Raw genomic sequence first — 25,415 nt, 5'->3', positions numbered from 1 at the left:
GTCTGACATACTTTGGACATGTTGCCAGGAGGGGCGGGTCCTTTGGAGAGGGACATCATGCTTGGGCGGGTGGAGGGACAGCGCAGGAGGGGAAGACCCTCTATGAGATGGATTGATTCAGTGACTGGCGTAATTGGGATGGGTGTTTCAGAGGCAGAGCGGTTGGCACAGGATAGAGCAGGGTTTAGGGCTGTTGTGCATAGGGTCGCTATGAGTTGCAAACGACTCAAAGGCACATAACAACAACAACAACATGTCCCAAGTGAGGCACAAGTTCTCGATGAAAGCTTTCTTCCTCTGGAGAAAGTTGTCTTGTCCTTTCAACATCTTGGGTCAGTCATCCCTTGGAAATTTCCCATGTGTCTTGGCAGCAATCTCTCCCTAAGTCTAGGGGTTTCTCAGCAAGGTGACTCTAGATCCAAAGGATGCTTTCCATTGTTTGCTTTTTTCCTCAGTGGTGGGAGGTTCATTTAAGATCTTGGAATTAGGACTTTGCTTTACAAGATAATTAGGTGATTTCAATGCACTGATTTGAAAAGCACCCTCTAATCTCTGGTGATTTAGTGGTAAGGAATTCCTCTGCCAATGCATAAAAATAGATAGTTTTATTCTATCAGTTCATCCACAGGAGCAACATGAGAATTCTCCTCCTGGTAATTTACTGCCTCTGAAAACTTGCTGAAGTATCAGTGGTAGGTCTGTTTGACTTAATAGTACATAAAGTGAACAAATCTCTTCCTTAGGGAAATTTGGTGTCTAGTGGATAGAGAATCACACTGTCAATCTAAAGACAGGTGGTTCAAACATACCAGATGCTACAGGGGAGAAAGGTGGGCAGTCTTCTCCTGTGTGACTTCCAATCTCTGAAAATCCATTATTGGTTGTTGAACTGAGTTGGGTCTGACACGCTAGCAATGGGTTGAGTTTGATTTTGTTGAATATTTTCCTTAGTGGAAACATATTTTTTGTTACAGGTATGGAGCCTTGGTGATACAGTAGCTAAAAGTGCTTGCCTATTAACTTAAAGATCTTAGTTAGACACCACCAGTCACTCTGTGGCAGAAAAAAATTGCAGCTCTTTTTCTATGGGTCCACTCTGAGTAGGAATCTGCTTGATGGCAGTAAATTTGGATACATCTACTTTCTGAGAAGCTCATGGATAACTCCCTTCTTCTGCCTCTCATGCTCCTTGTGAAAAAGATCGGTAGTGTGTTAAAGATTCTGGTTAGTAGCAGTGTTCAACTTATCACTCTTCAATTAGTGCAGCTTTTAGCTGCAATTATCGGACATCCCACTTCTCAGATGTTTTTAACACCTGCAAACAGAAGGGCTTAATTCTTCAATGGGGTGGGGTTCCCCCCAGAAGAGCCCATTTTCTTTTTTTTTTAATTCTATTTTCACCAGAATGGAAAGTCTTTGAATTATGAGTTTTTCTAAAGTGAACTTCTACAGCCTTTTCTTAAAGTACAATGTATTTGCCACTCAACTGCTCATAATTGTAGCAAGGGCTGTCACTAACTTGGGGACTATTATTCAGCACAGTGCTATTACCCTCCATCAGGAAAGTTTATAGATTTGGACTTTATACACACAGGAAAAAAAAAGAGTCCAGATAATAAAACAGAATTTTAGAGACTGAAAAAAAATTATAATGGTCAAGATAGCACCGGTGATTTAGTGTTTACTCTCTGGATTCAGGTTAGGTATGAATCCTGCCTCTCCTTTGACATTTGAGCTACTTTTCTCTCTCTGAAATGCACTTTTCCCACTTGGACCTTAGAGGTACTAACAGTTCTGCCTGATCAGGCTGTCTGGTGAATCACATGGTACACTTAGGGTAGTATGCACAATGCTTAGCAATGATAAATTCTCAGTGATATTTGGGGTTTTGCTATTACTATTCATTGTTACCAAGTCAATTCCAACTCACAGTGACTTTATAAGATAGAACAGAATTGCCCCATTGAATTTACAAGGCTACAATCTTTATAGGAGTAGATTGTGCGATTTTTTATACCAGGGAGTGGTTGGTGGGTTGGGGCTAATGACTTTCCAGTTAGCAGCCACTTAATCACAAAGCCATTAAGGTTCCTTTGCTATAACTCTTTTTTTTTAAAAAAAAAATCTTTCTTCTTCTTTTTAAAACTTTTTAAATTTTATTTTTATTATTTTGTGTGTGTACTGTCAAATCAGATCTGACTGGTAAAGGAGGAGACTGTCCCTCCTTCTCCAGCAGAGCATCTGGTAGATAGGAACTGCGTACTTCTAGGATTGCAGTGCAACTTCTTGCCACTAGGCCACCAGAGCTTGCCTTCTAAAGCTCTTAATAATAATAATAATAATTTTATTCTCATTAAGACAGTGCAATATAGTTTCTGAGTGGTATATTATTGTTGTTGTTGTTTGATTCTGTCGAGTTGAGTACAACTCATAGTGACCATATCAATAACAGACACCAATTGGCATGTTTCACAGCAGCTTGGCCAACTGATTGGTTATTGTTGTTGGTAGGTGCTGTTGAGCTGAACATGACTCATAGTGACCTTATGAACAAAAAATCTGAGCCCCGTTCTATCCTGTGCCATCCTCAGACTTCCTGACACACAAGAGCCCACTGCAGCAGTCACTGCGTCAATCCACCTGGTTGAGGGTCTTCCTCTCCTTCGCTGACCCTTCACCCTTCCAAGCATGACATCCCTCTCCAAAGAATAGCCCATTCTAGCAATATGTCCAAAGAATGTGAGGTGACTACTCCCGCTGCACCCTCTCCACTGTTCTTTTGGCAGTCCATAAGATGTTCTGTGCTATTCTCCAACACCACAGTTCTCAAAGGCAACAATAAAAAGTGCTGTTTAATAATAGAAACATGGAATATATATACCTTGAATGTTGAAAAACTTGAAATTGTAAAAAAAGAAATGGAATGCATGAACATCGACATACTAGGCATTCACATGAGATGAGATGGCACAGTTTTGGCTACTCTGAATCAGATACTCATATAGTATACTATACTGGGAATTAAAAACAGAAGAATGGTGTTTTGTTCATAGACAAAAAGTCAATTTCAAGTTCTATCCTGAAATACAATGCTGTGAGTGATAGGATATTATCCATATGCAAACAAGGAAGACCAGTTAACACGACTATTTTTTAAATACACACTCCCACATCTAGAGTCAAAGAGGAAGGACCCATCTCCAGAGCCAAAGAGGAGGGAACTGAGACTTTTTACTAAATCTTACTGTCTGAAATTGACTGAACCTGCAATCAAGATGTGATCATGAAAATTGGTATTTGTATTGGGATTGCATTAAATGTGTAAATTGCTTTTGGTAGTATTGCCATTTTCACAACATTGAGTCTTCCTATCCATGAGCAAGGGATATTCTTCCACTTTTCAAGATCTCTTTTTGTTTCTTGTAGTAATGTTTTGTAATTTTCTTGGAAAAGGTCCTTTGTACTTCTGGTTAAATTTATTCCCAAGTATTTAATCTTGTGATTAGTTATTGTGAAAGGTATTGTTTCTCTTAGTTCTGGCTCTGTATTCTTTTTGTTGCTGTAGAGAAATCCAACTGATATTTGTATGTTGATCTTGTATCCTGCTACTTTGCTGAATTGGTCAACTACGTCCAATAGTTTTCTTGCTGAGTCTTTAGGGTTTTCTAAGTATACTATCATGTCATCAGCATAGAGGGATAATTTTACCTCCTCGTTGCCTAGTTGATACCTTTTATTCCCTTCTCTTGTCTTATTGCTATTGCTAAGACTTCCAAAACAATATTGAATAAAAGAGGTTATAGTGGGCATCCTTGCCTAGTTCCTGTGGTGGCATATTATTAGGCCACCTATGTAGAATTAAATATGAAGATTTAAAATGTAATGAAACAATCCCTAAAACATGTTGAAATGTCAATTGCTCTCCTTCCCCACAGATCAGGAGAAAAATGATTTTGCCTTCCTGTGTTGTTAAGTGCCACTGAGCAGAGTGTGACTCCTAGGAATTCTGTGAATGGCAGTTCTAAGCCAAGTCCCTTCCTGCATTGTCCTTATCATCTCTGCTAGACTTAAACCCACTGCCACAGCCACCGTGTCAGCCCACCTTGCTGAGAACTGGGGTGCACTGGCTTCCTGTAGAAGTAACCCTTCTATTGCTAAGGGGTGGGTGTGGAAACTTCCTGTTACAGGGCAGTCCGCACAGCTGAGAGCAGTCCAGTGCTGATTAACTTCTTAAGGCCACCATGAGTCAGTCTCAAGGGTGTTTTAGGGGTTCCACCAACACAGAATGGTCTAGGGAGGAGAAAATCAGATTAACTTCTCAATTAGAAGGCTGATTAAACAGTGGGACAGGCTACCAGGGTATGCTACAGAATCTCCATTATGAGGGGAACTTTTGAACAAGAGATCTAACTACCTGGCCTGGGTGATTTGGGGCTTCTATTTAGAAACAAAAGATTACCAAATGGATGAAAAAGGAAAACAAAGAAAACACCCAATGTCTTTTATTGTCAATATCCCAACGTGAGTGGGTGTATTTGCTGGGCTTCAAACTCAGCTCTCCTGCAAGAAAGGTGAACATTCTACACTGATTCATCAGTGCATCATTCCGTCATTCCATAGCCGTACATTAACACCTGGTGCAGGAGAGAAATGGAGAGGCAATGTGTTGGATGGATAGGGAGGCATTTTAAAAAGCCATTGATAATTCAACTAGCCAACTTTGGTTGGTGAAACAACTAACCATCTATTCATTTTTCTCCTTAATTTTTTTAAAATTGAGATGTAACAAAATTAATTCAAGAAATAATTTTTCGTAGAACCACTGGTGTGCAAGGCAGAGTGTTGAATGCCAAGGCAAATCTTCCCCTAAAGAACCTAGAGTAGCTTCAGATTCACAAAGTCCATGACTCCACTACCAAGAGGGCTAACAGTTTTAGATTTAGGGAATTGCTCCCTACAGGTAGGCAACGATGTACTCCTAGTCTTTGTTTCTTATAGAATTACAGTGTAGATTCTTAAACCCACCCTGGGTCTAGCTACTCTAACTCAGAACTGTGTAGCATGTGGGAGGGAAAGAAAATATGCCTGGTTACCTGGGAAGAAGGCTTTAGTGAAGATCCCTTCAATAAAACTCTTTTCTAGTTCATTTTCCTAATTGGCAGCTTTTATTCCAAAGACGCATCCCTGAGGCTCCTGCAAGGGCTCCATGGCTATGCAGAAAAGTGGGTTTTCCTCTGTGAGCAGGCCTGCTTTGTTCATGTGCTCTCTGGGTAAACAGAAAGGCTACAATCTATCAGCATTTCCGTTTCAATGCACAAGTGACTGGCCTATAAACATAATTTTTAACAGCTTCTTTTCAGCAAGTCTGACTGTTTAATTAATCTTCAGCCATTAACCACTCATTTAAAATGCTACTTATGAAATCTTAATTTTGCACATTATCTGCCAGTTCACAAAACAGCTAACCAGGAGCAGAAGCTTAATGATCTCTTTCTCCCTCTTCTTAGGGCTCACCAAGCTTATAGCCAATTTTGGCTTCTTAATTAACCATATATTTGCATTTAAAGTTAAATGACATGTTTGGGGGGTTTTTAAAGAAGAAAAGAATTATCATGCAGTGAACTGTTAACACTAAGACATTTCTTCTGCATCTTGAGGGGCCTAACTCTAGTGTCCGGCCAACTTGTGGATAATGTGAATGTCTGAAGAAGTGCAAATATTCTTCACCTCAGATGAGTTCCTCTAACTGAATGTACTCTTGCAATATTTGTCAATCTTTGTTCAAATTCTCTAATACGGATGTTTAAGGAGAAATACACAATTCCATTTTCAAGATGTTTTCAATACACTTAGAAATTTAGAAAAGACAGGTCCAGAAACACACACCCATTTTCTGTGGGTGACCCCAAGGAGGTGAGCCAGTTTTGGCCAAACAAGTTGGCAGGGAAGGATACTGGAGGCCCAATCATTTAGTTGATGGTGGAATTAATTTTTCTTTATCTAGAATTATGGTTATTCTAACACCATAGGGAAGTCACTTGCAATTTTATAGGTGTCAGCTAGGGTAAAGTAAAGTAAAGAAAGGTAAAAAGTGAACACAGATTTGCTCAGACTGGCTTCTCTTAATACCTTTGACATCTATATCTATCCATATATATGAGATACACACACACACACACACACATATATATATATATACACACATATATATACACACACACACACACACACATACATATAACAAGTGCAGGAGTCACATCTGAGATGTGATGAACAGGGCACATCAAAACTAGCTGCAAACTTCAGGGATTAGACCATGAGTCTGTAATCAATTTCATTGGTGGCAGTAATGAAAAATGGTAATAAAGTTGGACAAATTCCTTTTATTCAAACACAGAGGTTCCAAGGATAGCCATAAAGGAACAATCACAAATGAAAATTATGTTGCATCATTGACTAAAACTCTATGCTCTCGGAATAAAGAAAATTGTAAGAGTGTTTATTAAACATGTTTTACAACATTGTGAGTATAAATGGGGGGAAAGAGCAGACTGTCCTCTGAATTGTGATGCAGGTTGAGGTGCGACATCTCGAAATTCATTAGGTATGTGGTGTATGTGACACACTGGTGGTTGTGAATCTTACTTCAGTTAGACCTGTGTAAATTACTGAAGCTGGTTTGGACTGAGAATAAATGTGCAGGTGTCAAAAAACCCCCCCACTAAGACTGTAATTAGAAGCAGAAGTGTACTGATTGACGAAAGAACTTTGAGCCAAACAGGCACATCAACAATTTGAGTCTCAGCAAACTTGGCATTTTGTAATCCTGTTAGCAATTCAGTTTTTAATCCAAGTAAGCACTTAAAATGCAAGTATATCTTGACTGTGCAAATTCTGGCATTGTATTCCAAGAGATGAAGAAACTGAAGATGTCTACCAACTTCGGCAGTCTGAAATTGATCAAGTATGCAATCAAGATGCATTGATAATTGGAATGCAAAACTTGGAAATGTAGAAAAGATTTTTGGATAATGTAGCTTTGTGATAGAAACAAGACTGGAGAGAATAGAATTTTGCCAGACCACTTATTTATATCAGATTTTTTCCCCCAACACCATAAATGGTGACTATACATGTGTGAATTTAATATACAGGAATTATATCTATTAAATAAGGGGACAGAAATGATTGTTGTTATGTACCACTGAATGGGCTCCAACCCATGTACTTATGACACTGTGTCCAACAGAACAAAACCCAAAACCATCTCTGCTGTGCTTAAACTCATTGTTGCAATCACTCTATCAATCTCATCAAATATTTGTCTTCCTTATGTTGAGATGTAATCCATACTGAAGACTACAGTCTTTGAGCTTCTTCACATCTTCTCTGTTTTGTGCAAACAAGGCTGTGTCATCTGCATATTGCAGGTTGTTTAGAAGTCTTCCTTTAATCCTGATGTCCCAGTCAGAACAAAGCTATGTGCTACTGTGAGAAAGACCATAAATTGTTCATGAGCAGTTCAACTTGAAGCTGGAAAAAATGAGCACAAGTCCACGATGACCAAAATATGACCTTGAGTATATCCCCTTTAATTAATAGCCAAACTCAAGAGTAGACTTGAATTCTTGAACACTAATGATGGAAGATCAGACAAGCTGTAGAAAGAATCACACTGAAGAAGCATAAAGTTACTAAAAAATAGAAAAAGAAAGGACCAGAAATCATATTTAAAGATTCTAAAACTTGCTCTGAGACAAAGAGTAGCTAAATCAGACGGAAGAAATACTGGCATAAAGAATTCAGTAGAGATTTCGGAACAGTTACTTGAGAAGACCAAGTAAAGTATTATAATAAAACATGGAAAGATCTAGAGTTAGAAAACCAAAATGGAAGAGCATGTTTAAAATTTTTCAAACTGAAGCAATTGAAGAAAACAACCAAATCTTGAGTTGCAATACTGAAGATTTCTACGGACACCCTGTAACACTGAGAATGCATGATGGTGTGGTAAATTGAGTTAGATCTCCTGGAACTACAGGGCACATATCTCTAGATAGTATAGGAAAAATAGGTACCCTGTGATGTGGTGCGGAAAGACAAGGGGAACTTTTATAAATTATCTGTGGTAGGGTATACATACTTCTTGGTCTAAAAATGAGAAGGAAGATACTATACATAATTGATTAACATATTGCAATTGACTTTATGGCACCTAACAACATCAACATGGACAGAAAAAAAAATAATAAGTGACACAGGAGATATTATTGGAAGATGGAAAGAATATACAGATTCACTATACCAAAAAGTACTTATTGACATTCAACCATTCCAGAAGGCAGTATATGATCAAGAATCAAGAGTCCCAAAGGAAGAAGTCTAAGCTGTACTGAATGCATTGGCAAAAAACAAGGGTCCAGAACTGGCAAAACACCAGTTAAGCTGCCTCAACACATAGATGAAATGCTGAAAGTGCTTACTGCTCTAAGTACAGAAATTGGGAAAAATGCAACCAACTAGGAAGGATTCATATTTTTTAAAAAGTGATTCAACATACTGTGTAAATTAACCCAAAATAAAATCACTATCACATGCAAGGAAGGTTTTGCTGAAGATAATTCAACAATGGGTGCCGCATTACACCAACAGGGAGCTGCTAGAAACTGATGCTAGATTCAGAAGTAGAAATGGAGTAAGTTAAGTCACTACTGATGATGCCAGATGGAACCTGGCTGAAAACCGCGGGTCTCTCTCACTGTGTAATCAGAATGAACTTTTAGTTAACGCTCAGAAGCTGTAAGTCACTCAGGAGGTGACTGTGTGTCTTACTCCCACAAAGCCACTAGTGGATTTGAACCAAAAGATAGGTGCCACCCTTGGACTATCACTTTGGGCATGTGGCCAGGAGAGATCGGTCCTTGGAGAAGGATATCATGCTATGAAGGGTGGATGGACAGTGCAGGAGAGGGAGGCCCTGGGTGATAAGGACTGATATAATAACTAGGATAATGGGGGTTGGTGTGTCAGAGTTAGGGACACTGGCTCAGAACAGGGAAGGGTTCAGAGCTGCTGCTGTACTTAGGGCCACTATACATCTCAGGTGACTCAATGGCACTTAAAAACAATAACATATTATGACAGGTTTGAAAGCAGGAGTGGCATTAACTTCCTAATTAACATACTTCTGGAAACTCTACGAACTTTGATAAATGTAAATAGTTGTAGAGGGGGCTTCAGGCCTTTTTGTTCATACGGTCGCTATGAGTCGTGCTCGACTTGAAGGCAATCATCAACAACAACATTCAAAAGCATTCAACTATGTGGATAATAACAATTTTTTTTAAATTTTTTTTTTTTTATTATTTTGTGTGCGTGTACCGTCAAATCAGATCTGACTGGTACAGGAGGATATTGCGCCTCCTTCTCCGGCAGAGCATCTGGTGGATTCGAACCGCGTTCCTCTGGGATTGCAGTGCAGCTTCTTGCCACTAGGCCACCAGAGTTCCCCTAACAATTTAAGATTAGCATTGTGAAGAATGGGAATGAAAAACACTTAATTGTGTTCAGTGGAACATGTACATAGACTAAAAGGTAGTTATAACAGAATCAGGGGATACTGTGGTTTAAACTTGGGAAATGTGTGCATCAACATTGTAGCCTTTCATTATATTTATTCAGTCTACACTAAGCAAATACTTTAAGTAGCTAGAGTATTTGAAGAAGAAGAATGTAGCATCAGGATTGGAGGAAGACTTATTAATAACTTGTGAAATGCAGACAACAAGCTTGCTTGCGGAAAGTGAAGATTTAAAGCACTTTCTAACGAACATCAAAGATTATAACTGTCAATACAGATTACACCTCAACATGAAGACGACAAAAATCCTCACGAATGGACTAACAAACTACATCATGAGAAACAGAGAAAAGATTTGTTAAGGATTTTGTTTTCCTTAGATTCATAATACACACCTGTAGAAGCAATAAAAAATCACATTCTGAAGTGGATAAATCTGTCGCAAAGGATCTCTTCTTGAGACACTGAGCTAGATTTATCATACGATTCTTTAACCAGTAAGTTCATTTAAAAAAATCTATACTGGGTCCCTATAATGTGCTGTGCATTTGGGAATACAGATAATTGAGGTAGGTCATGTCTACAACGTTTCCATTAGGCAAATGTGGTAGTTATACACAAAGTATAGTTTTGACTTTAGTATTTTCCCCTTGGGACCTACCTGAACTAATGGTAACCTATATATTATAGAAAGAAAAGAGACATTATAAACCAAATTTATGGTTTGGCAAGTAGGGAATGCAGGCCAGCTGCATCATCACCACCTGGCAGATTGCTAAAAAAGGCAGACTTTACATTGTCATTACAGACTCCTAAATAGGGCACTCTGGGAGTGAGGTCCCGGTATCTGTGTTCTGGTGAGTTCTCCAGCTGATGCTGATGCCTACTCTAATTTTCTAATTATTAACTTAAACCATTACATGTTGACCTTTGCCCTCAGGAACATATATTTATGAGGCTAATAAATTAACTTACCGTTCTGGGAACGAGTGATGGGGTGGGATATTGGGCTCGTTCTCTTGAAACTATAGATTTCGTAGCCCTGGATAATATAAATAACAGGCACCCAGAGATGTGGAGCTGAAGAACATCAAGGATTCTTTCTACATCATGATCGTGGATAAGATATATTTTTTGGTCTAAAAACTGAGTTACTATACAGAACTAACACTACACCTCAATTCTTTTTCCTCTGCCTCATCTTGGCTGGAGAGCCTGGGTGGCATATTCTGTAGGGAGTTGTGTTGCCAACAGAAAGGGTACATCTATCGGCCAGCTTGAGTCCACCGGCAGCTCCATCAGACGGTGGGTGGGGAAAGATGGACAGTCTGCTCCTGTGTGGTGTATAACCTCTGAAAACCTGCTGGGGGGCAGCTACGAGTTGGGTCTGACTCCATGGCAACGAGCGGATGCTCGTTAGAGGACTCTCTTCACATCCTCATATATTCCAAACTCCTATGAATGTCAGGATTTTGTCTTTCCCCACTGCTCTTCTGTCTAAAGTGCTTCGCACCCTATTCACCACCAAACTTTTGCTAACTCTTCACTCTCCATATCTCAATCAACTTAAATGCCACTTACTCAGTGAATCCCTCCTTGACCCTCTACAATCCCGAATATATTCATAGTATCCTGTCCTTCACATTGATAGTACTCAGTGAAATTAAATATTTAATGTTTGTCTCCCCCACAAGATTCTACATTCCATAAGAGTAATTAAATATTTAATATTTGCCTCTCCAACTAACACGAGTTCCATAAGTATAGGGACTGTTTCCAAATTTCACTCAACAAATATTTGCTGGATGAATGGGGATTCGTTAATTGAATAAATGCTATGGAACTCAAGCAAGTGTTAAAGGGCCCGTTTCCCAAGTCCTGGCCTGGGAGCTAAGCTAGCTCGGGACACATCATCATTGGTTCCTACAGCGCCCTCCTCTGGGATTGCTGATGCTGTCTTTACATCTAATTGATTTGGTTCTGACTATAATGACCTATAATATACAACAGACACACTGCCTGGTCCTGCTCCAACCTCCTGGTCACTGCTATGAGGGAGTTTGTTGCTGAAGCCACTGAATCACTCTGTCTTGTTGATGGTCTTCCTCTTTTTAGTTGACCTGCTACTTTACCAAGCATGATGTTCTTCTCCAGGGATGGGCATCTCTGATAACATGGTCAAATCACATGACACTTCACCATTCTTTAAGGAGCTCTCTGATAACATGGTCAAATCACATGACACTTCACCATTCTTTAAGGAGCACCCTTGTTGGACGCTTCCTTCAAGATGGATTGGTGTGTTCTTTTGATAGTCCATGGTATATTCAATAGCCTTTGCCAAGACCACACTGCAAAGGCAACAATTGGTCTTCCTTACTCACTGTCTGATTTTCACATGCAAATGAAGTGACTGAGAATACACCGGCATGGCTCAGGAGTATCACCGGCCCCAAAGTGACACTGGTCCTTGCAAAAGTCCTTGTGCTTTAGCACTTTAGAGCAAATTTGCCCAATAGAATTTGATTTCTTGGCTGCTGTATCTACATTGAACAAACTACCCCTATGTCTGTTACCCAGAAGTCTTTGCAATTTGTAGAGGGAGAAGTCAAGCAATGTCAAGTTGGTAAGCATTCAGAGTGCTTGCTCATGACTGATTAAAAGTCTTTGCTAAATAATGATTCCTGGATGGCACTTTTGGATAGGTTTATATAAATTCTCAGCCAGATCTCCAGAGGAGAGAGTATTATAAAGCACATTAATATTAAAACATCTCTTTAAGATGCTGGATATTTATGAGCACTAACATTAAACTATCTTTTACGGCCCTTTTTCATCCCACTGATTATTTATTATTTGAAAAAATAAATACAGTAAAGCAATTGACCTAACAATGGCCTATTCTTGATTACACATTGCATTAAATACAGAAATTATACAGAGGGCAGTTTGGAATCTGTCCTTAGAATCAGCACAGACTGTGTAATGAAAAGGTGTGTGGTTTAGACTAAAAGATTAATGCAAACCACAGGTCACAAGAGGCCTGGAGGAAGTGTGGTGCAATCAACACAAATCTAGCACCACTAAGGGGAAGGAGGTAAACTCTGATACGTATCTCCAGATTCTTGAGTAGAATGCTTTGTACATCCCATTGTTATTGTTATGTGCTGTCGAGTAGACTACAAATAATAGGCTTTCTTCCCCTCCCATTAAATGAATGAATGTGTGCATAAACAAAGGAAGAGAAAAGGCAGCTGAACAGCAGCATGCATTGTTTTTTGCATATGTCCAGCGACTTTTAATTTTTTTCCTATAATCCACAGTGAGAAGTGCATCATTTTATATCTTCTCTCCCCATTCAGTTATATACATACCTATTTGTTCATGTGTGTGTATTTCTGTCATTGTTGTTGTGTACTGTCGAGTTGGAATCAACCTATAGCTGACCGTTTGGTGGGTTTGTCAGACATTGTGTAAGGAGGAGAATGCCAGTCCTTCTCCTTGAAGCAGCTGGTGGCCTCAAACGTCATGCCTTTGGGATTGCAGCTCTACTCCTTGTCATTAGGCCATGAGAGCTCCCTTTTATATGTGTGTGTGTGTGTGTGTGTGTGTGTGTGTACACATACATTTTTATAAGCATATATAATTGAAACAAAAACTATATATAAAATCAGACTTACATTTATTACAATTTTAGTAATAGAGAATGTAACCAGTTGTTTCTTTGAGGCAAGGATTTTGAAACTCAATCTCACATATTCTGGGCATGCTGCCAGGAAGGACCAATCCTTGGAGAAGGACATCATATTTGGAAGAGTGGAGGGTCAGTGCAGAAGAGGAAGATTCTGGATGAGATGGACTGACATAGTGACTGTGGCAACGGGGGCAGGTATATTGGAGACAGAGGTTGGTTCAAGATAGGGCAGGGTTCGGAGTTACTATTCCTAGGGCTGCTATGAGTTGTAATCACCTTGATGACACATCATAACAACAATTCATTGTCTGTATATTCTATTTTATTGATAAAGATGTTAAAGATTGCATCAAGTTGATTTCAAGATGGTCGAATGATTTGCAACATACAGTTTGAAAATCCACCATATTTGAAAGGCCATATGTGGGTTTAGGACTGAAGTATGAGCAGGAATCCTGGTTTTGCTAACTCATTACTCAGGTCACCACAGACAAGTTTCCTACTTTCTCTGAGCACTTAGTTCCTCATTTGCGAAACAGATTCCTCACCCACAGGATAAATGCCATCTTTCTAAAGCCCTCAAATCTGAGTATGTCACCCACTTTTCAAAGGTTTCCACTGTCCATGAATTAAAGCATTGGGCACCTTTTACAACATGGTTCCTATTCATCTTTTCCCTTCCTTTGGTCCTAGGATACTACATTTCAGCTCTTTAAAAATACAGTAAGTTCCTTAAATACACTGGGTTTTCTCTGGGGGTTTTTGCATATGCCCTTCTGTTTGCTTAACTAATTTCTATTTGTAATTTAGTTCATAGTTATCAACTCCTTCAAGGAATCTTCCTGTATCACACAAAACTGCACTCAATACCTTACTCATGTGCTTTCCAAGCACCTTTGGCTAATGCTCATCACAGAGCATCACCACTACTATTCCAAACTCTCAGTCACATCTCTTAAGAGGGAATGACTCTCGTCTCTTTGTGTTCCTTATAAGAGGACATTTTAAACAATCCCTTCTTTCTCCTTCTAGTAAATGGAAATTGTTAGAAGAATATATCTTAGGGATCAATTCGCTTGTTTGAAAAAGGGTAAAAAGTTCCTGTCAATGCTTAAATGAAAGCTCTAAGAAATCAGGGTAACTCTCTGGACTCAGATGTCCATTTAGTAGCAATGGCTGAGGACAGGTTGCGCGTGTGGTCTTGGAAATGAAAGGTCACTGAGTACCTTCTTCCTTAGCTCATGCATAATAAAGGAGAAGCTTGTCTACATTTATCAACACTGGAAGCTGACAACTTAAGCTGACTTAACTCATACTATCCCAAGAGTAGGACTCTCAGTAGATGGGGAGGGGGGAGGGGAAATTAATGAGAACATCAAGTTTCAAAGAGAAGGGATGGAGACGTGTAGAGTTAATGGTATACCAATTACTATGAGCACTTACCAGGTCTTAGGGATTCTTTCATTAAGAAAATTCTCATTATAATTTAAAAGTCACTTAAAAATTGATGGTAATATGGTCTAAGATAAAATTCGATTGCTCTGCACCATTGATGAATTTTTAAATTCTAATAAAATGACATGTAGCCCTGGGATTCCACACTGACATAAGATCATTTTGGCTCTGCTTTTACAAACTGAAGAAGCAAAGCAAATGTACTTCTAAGGAATCTACTGTATTCCCTGTTCCAGAATCTACACACAGCAGCAAAATGCCATGAATCAGAAGCAAGAGCTGATCAAAATGTCACTCAACTCAAGTAAAATTAACTGGAAAAATCACGAGAGAGAAAGAGCATGGGGATGAACATCATTAGCTTTATAGACAAGGCTGTGGCTCGGTGAGATTCTGACTCTCTAAAATCCACAGAATGTGGTAAAGAGGTGCCAGTTCTCCTGTATTACACAATGTTCACACCTCAATGTTCACACTACACACTTTCCTCTTAGCACTTTTTTGCTAACCTCTATTGTCCTGCTCTTCAAATTCCCTAAGTATGCTTTTTCAGTGGTCAGGAGAAGGAAAAACAAATGTTCTCTTGTTACCTTAGTTAAGTAATATTAGAAGTCACTGAGAAGAAAATATTTCTGCTGGGTCTATAAATGTGGATCTGTATATGGGGATAGACTCCCACAGGAAGTTGTTAACAATAGATTCGATCAGTGTGCTGTGCAGCATTACTGCATAACTTTTACATTATTAAGGAGGTGTGACAAATATATATATATATATCACAAGAAAGAAAGCCTACCATTTGGAGAATGTGGAAAAGATGGAAAGAGTTTGCTTCATCAGACCTGTACTACCTACATTTCTTACAGTGCACACAGTTAACTGGGATTTTACTTGATAATAGTGTTGTTATTAACAGTTCCTTTGAGTCCCAAAGAAATTGGGCTAGATCATTCTTGGATAACTGAGGAGCTTAACTGTGGCCCAAGTGGACATACAAGTCACATGGAAAGAAGATGGTCTTAGCTTTGATGATAATCTTAGATACTTTTTTATTTTATTATTTCTTGTGTGTGTACCATCAAATCTGATCTGACTGGTACGGAAGATTGTCCCTCTTTTTCCAGCAAAGCATCTGGTGGATTTGAACCAGTGCAGCTTCTTGCCACTAGGCCACCGGAGTTCCCTACGACTGCAAGTTTTTAACAAACAATTGACAAAGTAGCTCACTCTTCTCTACTGGAGCTTTTTGGTTGGGTTTCTTTCTTTCTTTTTTTATTTTTTTCTCCCCTTCTACTCCCATATCTAGCCCCTCAACTAATTTTTTCCCATTTTCAGTGTTCGTTTCAGATGATATAAATATGCCAGCGGGCATTTTGGCTGGGGTAAGGAATTGATCATGTGACTATGGAACAGATGGAATCTAATAAGTTTCCAAATCCTTGGCTTTGAGGGTAAACAGAGAGATATCACGAAATCTCATGGACTGCCAGAATAACAAACGGCTATGTCCTGGAGAGGGTGCAGTCAGAGTGCTCCTTGGAGGCAAAGGTGATAAAGCTTCATCTCATAAACGTTGGACATGTTGCTAGGAGAGGCTATTCCTTGGAGAGGGGCAACATGCTTGGAAGTGTGGAGCGTCAGTGAAAGAGAGGAGGACCCTCAACCAGATGGACTGACACAGCGCCTGCAGCAAGGGGCTTGAGTATGTCAGAGGTTATGAGGTTGGCACTGGACAGGACAGGGTTCAGATGTGTTGTTCATAGGGTCACTATGGGTCATACTCAATTCAGTGGCACCTATCAACAACAACTTCTTCCTAATTAATTTTATTTAGTCCAATAGTCTTTCTAATATTTGGGCCCAAAAGCTATAACATAGTGCCAGTTTCAATCGGCATGTTATAGAAGTAGATACTAGAATAATTTAATCTTCAACAATCCATATGAAAGAGGTATATGCATGTATATATATTCCAATCTCTATTTTATAGTGAGGAAACTGAGGCTTTAAAAGTGAATAGATTTTATATCTTTTAGAAAGATCATTATGTCGCCTCAGGTCTTATTCAAGTAGAATGTCTATGCAATTTCAAAATTTTCCAGTATGTTTTCTGTCTATGTCTACTCTAAAGTGAGGGACATCATGCTTGGGAGGGTGGAGGGACAGCGCAGGAGGGGAAGGCCCTCTATGAGGTGGATTGATTCAGTGACTGGGGTAATCGGGATAGGTGTGTCAGAGGCAGTGCGATTGGCACAGGATAGAGCAGAGTTTAGGGATGTCGTACATAGGGTCGCTATGAGTCGCAAGTGACTCGACGGCACATAACAACAACAACAGTTATCTGTTTATGAGGTTTAAGCTGTTAGACTGAGTTCCTAAAGGATCAAGATTATGCCTTCAGCTCGTTAGATGACTTATAGAATATAGCAGATACTCAATAAGTTTCCTCCAAATACTGCTGAATCCACGATGGGGAGTCAAGGCCTTAATTGGAATATTAAAGAGCTATTTGCCACCTTAATTTTACAGCTGAGCTATACTAGTTAAGAGGTAAAAATTTAGTAAGTACATAGCTAAGGGATTCTTATTATACTCGGCTATAGAAACTATAATTTTGTATAATTAAATCTAAAAGAACGTATTACTTGTGAATACCTGGAGAGAGAGAGAAGAGAGGGGAGAGGGGAGAGGGGGAAGAAGAGTGGGGAGGGGAAAGGAGAGAAGGGGGAGGGAGGGAGAGATGGAGGGAGAGAGAAGGAGAGAGAAGATCTTTGACTTACCACAACCATATAGTTAATTCCCTTTCTTATGAATGTTTTCAAATTGATATACCTGGGAATTCTCAGACAGGGTGTACCTTAACATCAATAAAACATTTGACAACCTTCCTCAATGTTTGGATCAACTGGAGAATGAAGACTGGATAATGGTAGACTGGATTAATAGCTTAGTGAACATTTCAAAGAATGCTGATTAATGGAGGGCTCAAGCGATGAGTTGCAGGGATTATACCTGACATTGATCAATGATATTATCAATGACAAGGATGACTGCAAAATGATTAAATATGAGATGGTATAACCCTAGTAAGAAGAGTTAATATATTGAAGGACAAAAAATCAATATTGAAAATATCTTGATTCACTGCAACAAAAGACTAACCCTAACACGAAGATATTTAACTTAGGGGAAGAGAATATCTGATTTTTTAAAATGTATAAATACAGGCTTTTACAGAATATATGTGGCTTAATAGAAACTTGGGTGAAAAAAGTGGAAGTTTTATTTAAAAGTACAATATAAGGCAATAATGACATGGGTAAGGTAAAAACTTAGGCCACACTAGTAATTTTAAAGAATTTTAAGACTGAAGGGTATTAGAGTTCTACTGAATTCCATGTTTTTCTCACCATATCTAACTGCTGTATCCAGTTTTGCATTAACACGTTCAAGGGAGTGTATTAATAAAACTCCTGAGTATATTCACAGAATTTCCAATAAGGAGGACAGAGGTTAGGGCTCAGAAGGAATTAAAACAACTGGATCTACTTCAGTTATCTGTCATTTGTATGTTGTCAGGCAGTGACTTGTGTATTGCCATGAGGCTAAAAGCTATGCTACCAGTATTTAAAATGCTAGCACGGTCAAACAAATTTCAATGAGGCTTCCAGAGTAAGGAAGACTAGGAAGAAATACTTGGTAACCTAAATCCAAAAATTTCACTGAAAACACTGTAAATAACAAAAGAATAGTGTCTAATACAGTACTGGGGATTAATTCTGATGTTCTAGTATGTCAGAAAGTACTTAAAACTTACAGGGGCTACAAGAATGTGCTTACATAAACCAATGATCATGAAGCTGGTGGAAGGCGGGGCTATATTTTGTTTTTGTATCTGGGGTTACCAAGAGTTAAAGCTGACTTGATGACAGCTAAGGACATCAAGGCAACTTGAAGACTTGATGCTGATTGATTCTGATAATGATAATACAGTGGGCCTTTCTCTCTAGGTGGGTGTGTGTTTGTGTGAATGTTTTTGTGTTTATCCTTATAAGGTCGACTCTGAGGTATGTAGCCTGGCATATGTTTAAAGTTCGATGAATGTTAGTGAAGATACTCATGGGAGTCAATTTAAATATCTGAACAGCTGTTAAGGAGGTTCAGAATCCATGTCCAAGTAGGCCAGTGCAAGATCTTGGTGAATGTTACATGGGGACAGTTTTTTTGATGGTTAAAAATAGAAATTTTTTTATCATTGAATAGTGCTCTGAAAGTTAAAAAGGATGACTTGTGAATTCTTGTAACTGTAAGAGTACACTAACGTGGATGGAATGATGCCTGGTAGATTTTGTGGAGGAGATGCCCCAGCTGCATGAGGTATGGTGCTGGGCCACAGAGGGTCCTATACAATTCCATGACTGTGAAATCATTCATTTGTCTCCAAAACTTGAGTGTACTGAGTACAGACTGTACTTCTCTAGAAACAAAGGATATAATAGTGAGTAAAATCAGGTACACACATATCTAAGCTTATCTATACTCATGGAGCCTGGAGTTGAGACAAATGGTATTCAAAACAGGTTGAGTGTATCTCATCTAGAAAGAATAAAGCACTTCTTATGATTCTTTTTAATCCTATTCCTTGATTATTTTCTATCTTGAGAATATGTTTAATAATGCATATAAGGCATTAGTAAGATTGCTGGCTATGTTGTATACCATGGGGTTGGAACCAACCCATAGCTGACCCTCCAGAGGGTTTTCTGAGGCAGTAAATCACATGGGATATAAATATACATCATTTCAATAAAGCTATGTATGTTTTTGATGCTTAATAATAGAACATTTTTTTACTGACAGATGTGGGATGAAATAAGTTTTGAAACTTCTAATAAAAGAAAAGTCAAATAATAACAATGCTACAAGTGTAGCAAGTACCCTAACATGGGGTTATCTGCATCCAAACACAAAGTTTTAATGCTTATATGCTGGGAGGCCCTAGATGTTGGTGTTACAGCTGAAGATTAACACACTCTAAACCTTCAGTACTTGTCAAGCTTTGGGGGACAGGATTTAATTCATGCTATGTTCACGATCTGGAAGAACCAGTACTGTTATAATCTAGGCATATGTCTCTGTCAAGGTGGTAGGGCTTTTCTTTTCATCTGCTACCATTTACAGATGATTCATTTAGAAGTCATGTTCTTAGACTGAAGGAAGTTTCAGGGCCAACCCTTGAGAAATAGAGAAGAGACAGAACATACCTTTTTTAGGTGGCCACTGGGGGCCATGAAATGCTCCCTTAAGATAGAGATCTATGGTAAGTATGCATGGGATGAGGTGAAAAATATATCTACAGACAAACATAATTAAAAAAGGTAAAATCACATTTAACAATAACAATGTAAAATGATTACTGTTATTATCCTTTTTACAAGGGATCAACACCTGTCTGTCAGCTTGTTAGGCTCTGGTGAATTACCTATTGCTGTGATACAGGAAGCCATGCCACTGGTATTTCAAATACCAGCAGGGTCACCCTTGGTGGACAGTTTTCAGCATGGTCTCTAGACTGGTAAGAGTGGGGAGCTTATTTACTTTTGAAAGTAGCCAATGAAAATCTTCATAGATCACAATAGAATGTTCTATGGCTCATTTATTTTAGATGTGTCATCAGGAAGGGTCCATCACTGGAGAAGGACAAAAATATTATGTTTGGTAAAGGAGAGAGCCAGTGAGGGTGAGAAAGAGCTTCAGTGAAATGGATCAGCCCCACAGCCACAACAGAGGACTTAAACATGTCAGTGAGTGTGAAGACGACGCAGGACCTGGTATGAGCTGGCTTGACGCTAGCTATCGATCCATCCGTCATTTTCAGGTGGAGCTAAACCGTTCATGCGATTTAACGGCCTACTGAACCTCAGATTTACGTCTCACTTTACTTTAATAACCTCAGTGTCATCTAAACTCGAGCCCTACAGCTCTCAAGATGGAATCCAAACTCCTTCACCTCCAGGCCTTTAAGGCCATCGACCTGCTGTCGAGCTCTCTGATCCTATGGTTTTTTCTCTGCCATTTGCTCCTGATTCACTTCAGGTGGGTTGTTTTTTGGTTGGTTTGTTTTTTTTTCAAACCCTCACTGCCCTAGTTCCTCTCACACATGACACTTTCCTTTAACTTCTAGGCTTCCGTCCATGTTGTCCTCTAAGTTTCAAAGCTGACAGCACCACTCCTAACAGTTAGGTGTACTTACCTCACGGTGGTACTTTCCACTGGGTGTTGCTAAGTGCAGGTTTACTCTTTGAGTCTTCACTAGCCTGTAAGCTTCCCGGGAAGAGGGATGTACCCCTCTTCTCCTTGCGTCAAAGCTCGCTATGCTCTTTTAGGAAACTCTGTCCTTATATATGCTAATAATTCTCAAGGTTGATGATTTTCCCACTGCATCTGGTCAGGTCTTTCTAGAACACAAATACCTCCTTTTTAGGCAGATTCCTCTTGTAACTAGCCTAGGGAAAGCTCTCTTTCTTTCACTGTCATCGAGTTAGAACTGTCCCATAGCGGACCTTCTGTTGGGTTTCTCAGGCTATAAACTGCATGGAAACAGGTTGCCTATCTTTCCTTCAAGGAGTCACTGGTGGATTCAGATCAGGTTAGCAGCATGACTCCCTTCAGACTGTGACATTAGAGCACCTCTCAAGGAATGCTGGGAACTTCTTTTTCTGCTATTTACATTATAGTTCTCTTAGACTTATGAGCACTGGTGACCTCCTGGTAAGAAGCTGCACTGCAATCCCCAAAGGCACACAGTTCGAGTTCACCAGATGCTTCATGGGAGAAGGATAGGCAATCTCCTCCTCTGAGATTAACTGCCTCTGAAAGCTCACTGGCAGGACAGCCATGGGTCAGTTCCAACTCAATGGTTCACAACCGCAACAACAGACTTATGACGGGTTCCATTTGGACGACTCTCTTACAGATTATGATGTAGTTGAACACATGTATTTTTTAATTTTATGTTTTGCTTGATTTTCATGATTACTGCTTTTAATTATTGGTATCTTTATAAATGCAAACTGTCTTTGGAGGTTGGCATGGAATAATGGAATAATAATATTAGCAAATTGAGAGCTGCACATTGTTTATAGAATACATAATAGTACTAAGTGTTGTTGTTGCTGTTAGGCGCAATCGAGTCGTAGACGACTCATAGCGACCCTATGAATGAAAGACCTGGACACTGTTCATAGAGTTTCTGGAGGCAAGCCGTTTCAGAAGTGGATGCCACTCCTGCTTCCATGCTATTTTTACTCGGGAAGCTCTACCAAAAAACCCAACCAAAAGACACTAGTAAATATGGCACACTACAAGGTAAATAGAATTTGAGGACTATCAACCAGTTCCACACATCTTTCCCTCTTCTCAGCTAGAACGCCCTCTTTAGCTCATTGCCAGGGCACAGCACAGTAGTTTAAAACACAGTCAGTTCTACCTATGATGAGCAGTTAGGTGAATGACTGAAAGATGAATGAATGAACTATGAATGCTGTGCTTTCCAGCTGTAAATACAGTAGAGTTAGGACATAACTCCTTCTACAGATACAGTTAGGGACATTGCCATAGCAACTCTAGTCTTAGACTTGGGAATAAATCTGGAAACTAGTAATTTTTTTTAATAATCTTTAAATTCACCTAGGAAGATTAGGGCAGAATTTCATTGATAAAAACAGTAACAACAACAATGATAATATCTGCCATTGTCAAGTAAATTCTAACTCATAGTAACCCTATTATACAGAGTAGAACTATTGCCAAGGGTTTCCTAAGGTTTTCCAAGTCTGTACAGTGAACACCCTCGATGAGGTGGATTGACTTAGTGACTGGGGCAATGGGGTGGGTGTTTCAGAGACTCTCAGGGTGGCTCTGGATAGAGCAGGGTTTATGACTATTGTACTTCACATCACTGTGAATCACAAGTGACTCGATGGCACATAACAACAACAACAACTTGTTATGGAAGAAGACTGACAGTCTTCCACACAGTTGCTCATAGGTTCCACCTGCCTTCTGGTTGTAGCTAAGAGCTTGACCACTGCACCACCAACCCTCTCAGGTGATGAGGGCTAAAGTTACTGAATGTGTATTACAGGTCAAGACAAAAACTGCTTGAACATTTAACACAAATGAGGAACGCTTTTGGTGTAATCTTTAAGTCTTACTAAAGGTAAGAGCAAAATAAAGAGAACCAAGTGTAACGATCAGACTCTGATCACAATCCAAGAATATGACAACAGTCTAAAACAGCATAAAGGTAAATTGAGATTATTTATTAATACAAAGGATTCAGAGGCAAAGTAAGACTATTCTTTACAAACAGATCTGGACTGGCCAGTCTCTAACTGACTTCATTTCCCTTGATACTATTCTAGAGTGACTACAGTTAAGATTACTCTAAGAAATGTTAAATCTATACGTGTGAAAATTAGCTTGGGATAGTGTTTCCAAAACAGTGTTCCAAAGATGTACTTTAAAATCTGGAAAATAAAAATAAGAGAAATAGGTGAAAAAATTTTGGGGAAGTTGTTTTATGTCTCTCTTGGAGATTTAACATGAATACTAACATAAGTGCTCTGTGTGGCTTAATCCAGAGCTCTTTAAAAAAACATATATTTGACTGATAAAAATTTTTAAAAAATGAAGAATGAATGCTCTTATATATTTACCTTAAATGACTAGTGTGAAATACCAGCTTGTCTATTTCCAGTTTATAAAAGCAGCCACTCTTGTGTTTGGGACTTTAGCAGTAGGTATGTGTAGAGGGGATTCCCATCAAGATCTGTCTGATGTAAGGAAAGCAAGACTGACCATGTCTGGGCCAAAAGAGTCTTCTTGCTTTGTATTCCTATTTGCAAGATAAAATTCAATCCTTTATGAGGGCTGAAGCAAAAATGCCTGCTCTCATTTTAAAATGTTTTGTTTTTAATGAAAATGAAACCGTAAATGCGTCCAAACTCTATTGAAAGGAAGGAGAAGAAAGCGAGTATTTTATGACCATCATTGAAAATGCCCACTTTTAATCAGACACTTGAATTAGCAGTTATGCTATTAGGACTGAACCGCACAACCACAAGAATTTATATTTTCATTTTATCCCAAAGAAAAACTTGACCATCTTTCTTTAATACTATCAACCCGGAAGCTTGACAGTAAGGATTAAAAATTGCTCCTTCCTTCCCACTTGGTTATTGGAAAGGCTCTGAAAGGTAATCAGTCTTGTGAAGCTCCACTTTACAGTCTGCATAAAAATGCCATGATTTCCCTTCCTCTCCCCAACTTAATTGAAAGTGCATAATATCACCCAGCTGGGGAAACGTAAATGGTAAACATATGCAATATATCATGCTATCACACAAAAGCTGGTTACTAATAGGGACTGGGTAGTTGTCAGGGGGAAAAATAATCTGGAAAACAAGCCTTTTCTTCTTCTAGAAAGGGAGCTTTTCCCCCTCTGCCACTCTTTCCACCTCCTCTCTTTAGACTTTCAAGCCACGGTCAGGTTGGATCAAGGTCAGTCAACCCATTGCATGAGAGTGTAATTCCAAGTTCACCTAACAATGTGTATTGACTAAAACTGTCTTAAGTCAGACTTTCAAGAGATGAGGCATTTTCTTTTTGGCAGGAGGTGGGGTTGGAATCATCGTGTTCCCTACCTCCTTCAATTGTACTGACAGATGGGCCTATTATCTCTTTCCTGAGCTGCTAAACCTAAGAATTGTTGGCCTTGTCACCTCTTACCTTTCTCTACTTCATCAAACTCCTATTTCCAAGACCTTCTCTTTTTCTACCTCTGATCATCCACGATCACATATTCCTTGAGTGTAAAATCCCCAGGTATTTTACTTCCAGCGTACTGCACTTCTGCAGCCATCTATAATTCCACCTCAATTACATCTACTTGGAAGTCATCATTTTCTCTTGTCTGACTTCTCACCTCTAAGTGTCATGCCATTTTCTTGGATAAAGTCTTTCACAGTGAGGCTCTTAGGAGAAAGGACACGATTACTTCAAAAAGTTCTCATCTTAACTCTCTGTCACAATATCCCTTCAAAAATTGCTCCCTCTTGCACCATGAACTCAACCACCACTATTCATTTGTGCCACCTTATAATTGACTATTGCTTTATTTTTTTGGTAGCTGATACGTTACTGGGAGGTCAAAGCACAGCATTTGTCTAAGGCACTCTGTCATTTCAGTTTTAATAGATTGAAGGATGCACTTTTATCTGCCTCAGCTGTAGCGATGATTTGGAACGTACTGAATGAAAACAACATTCATCTTTCACTAAGCTGCATTACCTGTCAGCTGGAGCCGGCGGATGGTAGGGCTTGTTGACCTTGGCATAGAGGCCCTCTAAGTGGTCCTTTTCTGGAGATAGTGGACGGCCATCTCGAGGGTAGCCAAGTGGCCCAGGGCGAGGTGGAGATGGAGACCTATAGACATTTGCTGATGGACATGGCTCCCGAAAATGGTTCACTCTGGCATAATTTGGGTCTATTTCATCATCATCCATATCATGGACTGATCCAACCGCACCGGTAGTATAATCAAGAAGACCTCTTGCTTGCTTTTCCCGTAGCTCCTGATGTTTTGCTCCAATCCTGAAAATGTAAAACAGACAGCAGAGTTGT

The 25,415-nt window shown here is 39.3% G+C and overlaps 1 protein-coding gene across 3 annotated transcripts in view; it reads right to left on the bottom strand.

Annotated features, from left to right (window-relative positions):
- PARD3B (par-3 family cell polarity regulator beta) overlaps nt 1-25,415 on the bottom strand; it is a 1,417,836-nt gene that overhangs the window by 203,906 nt on the left and 1,188,515 nt on the right. For 2 of the 3 annotated variants that reach the window (XM_006889110.1, XM_006889109.1), the window contains exon 19: nt 25,083-25,385. The exons of the other annotated variant lie outside the window; for it this stretch is intronic. In XM_006889110.1, coding sequence (XP_006889172.1) covers nt 25,083-25,385 — 303 coding nt within the window. The remainder of the gene's footprint in view (nt 1-25,082; nt 25,386-25,415) is intronic. 3 annotated transcript variants of the gene reach the window in all.

The sequence above is a fragment of the Elephantulus edwardii genome, unplaced genomic scaffold (assembly GCF_000299155.1).
Source record: "Elephantulus edwardii isolate Elephantulus edwardi_28Jun2011 unplaced genomic scaffold, EleEdw1.0 scaffold00075, whole genome shotgun sequence".
Classification (NCBI taxonomy): domain Eukaryota; kingdom Metazoa; phylum Chordata; class Mammalia; order Macroscelidea; family Macroscelididae; genus Elephantulus; species Elephantulus edwardii.
The sequence above is the reverse complement of the archived record's forward strand: the minus strand, read 5'-3'. Positions and strand labels throughout refer to the sequence as shown.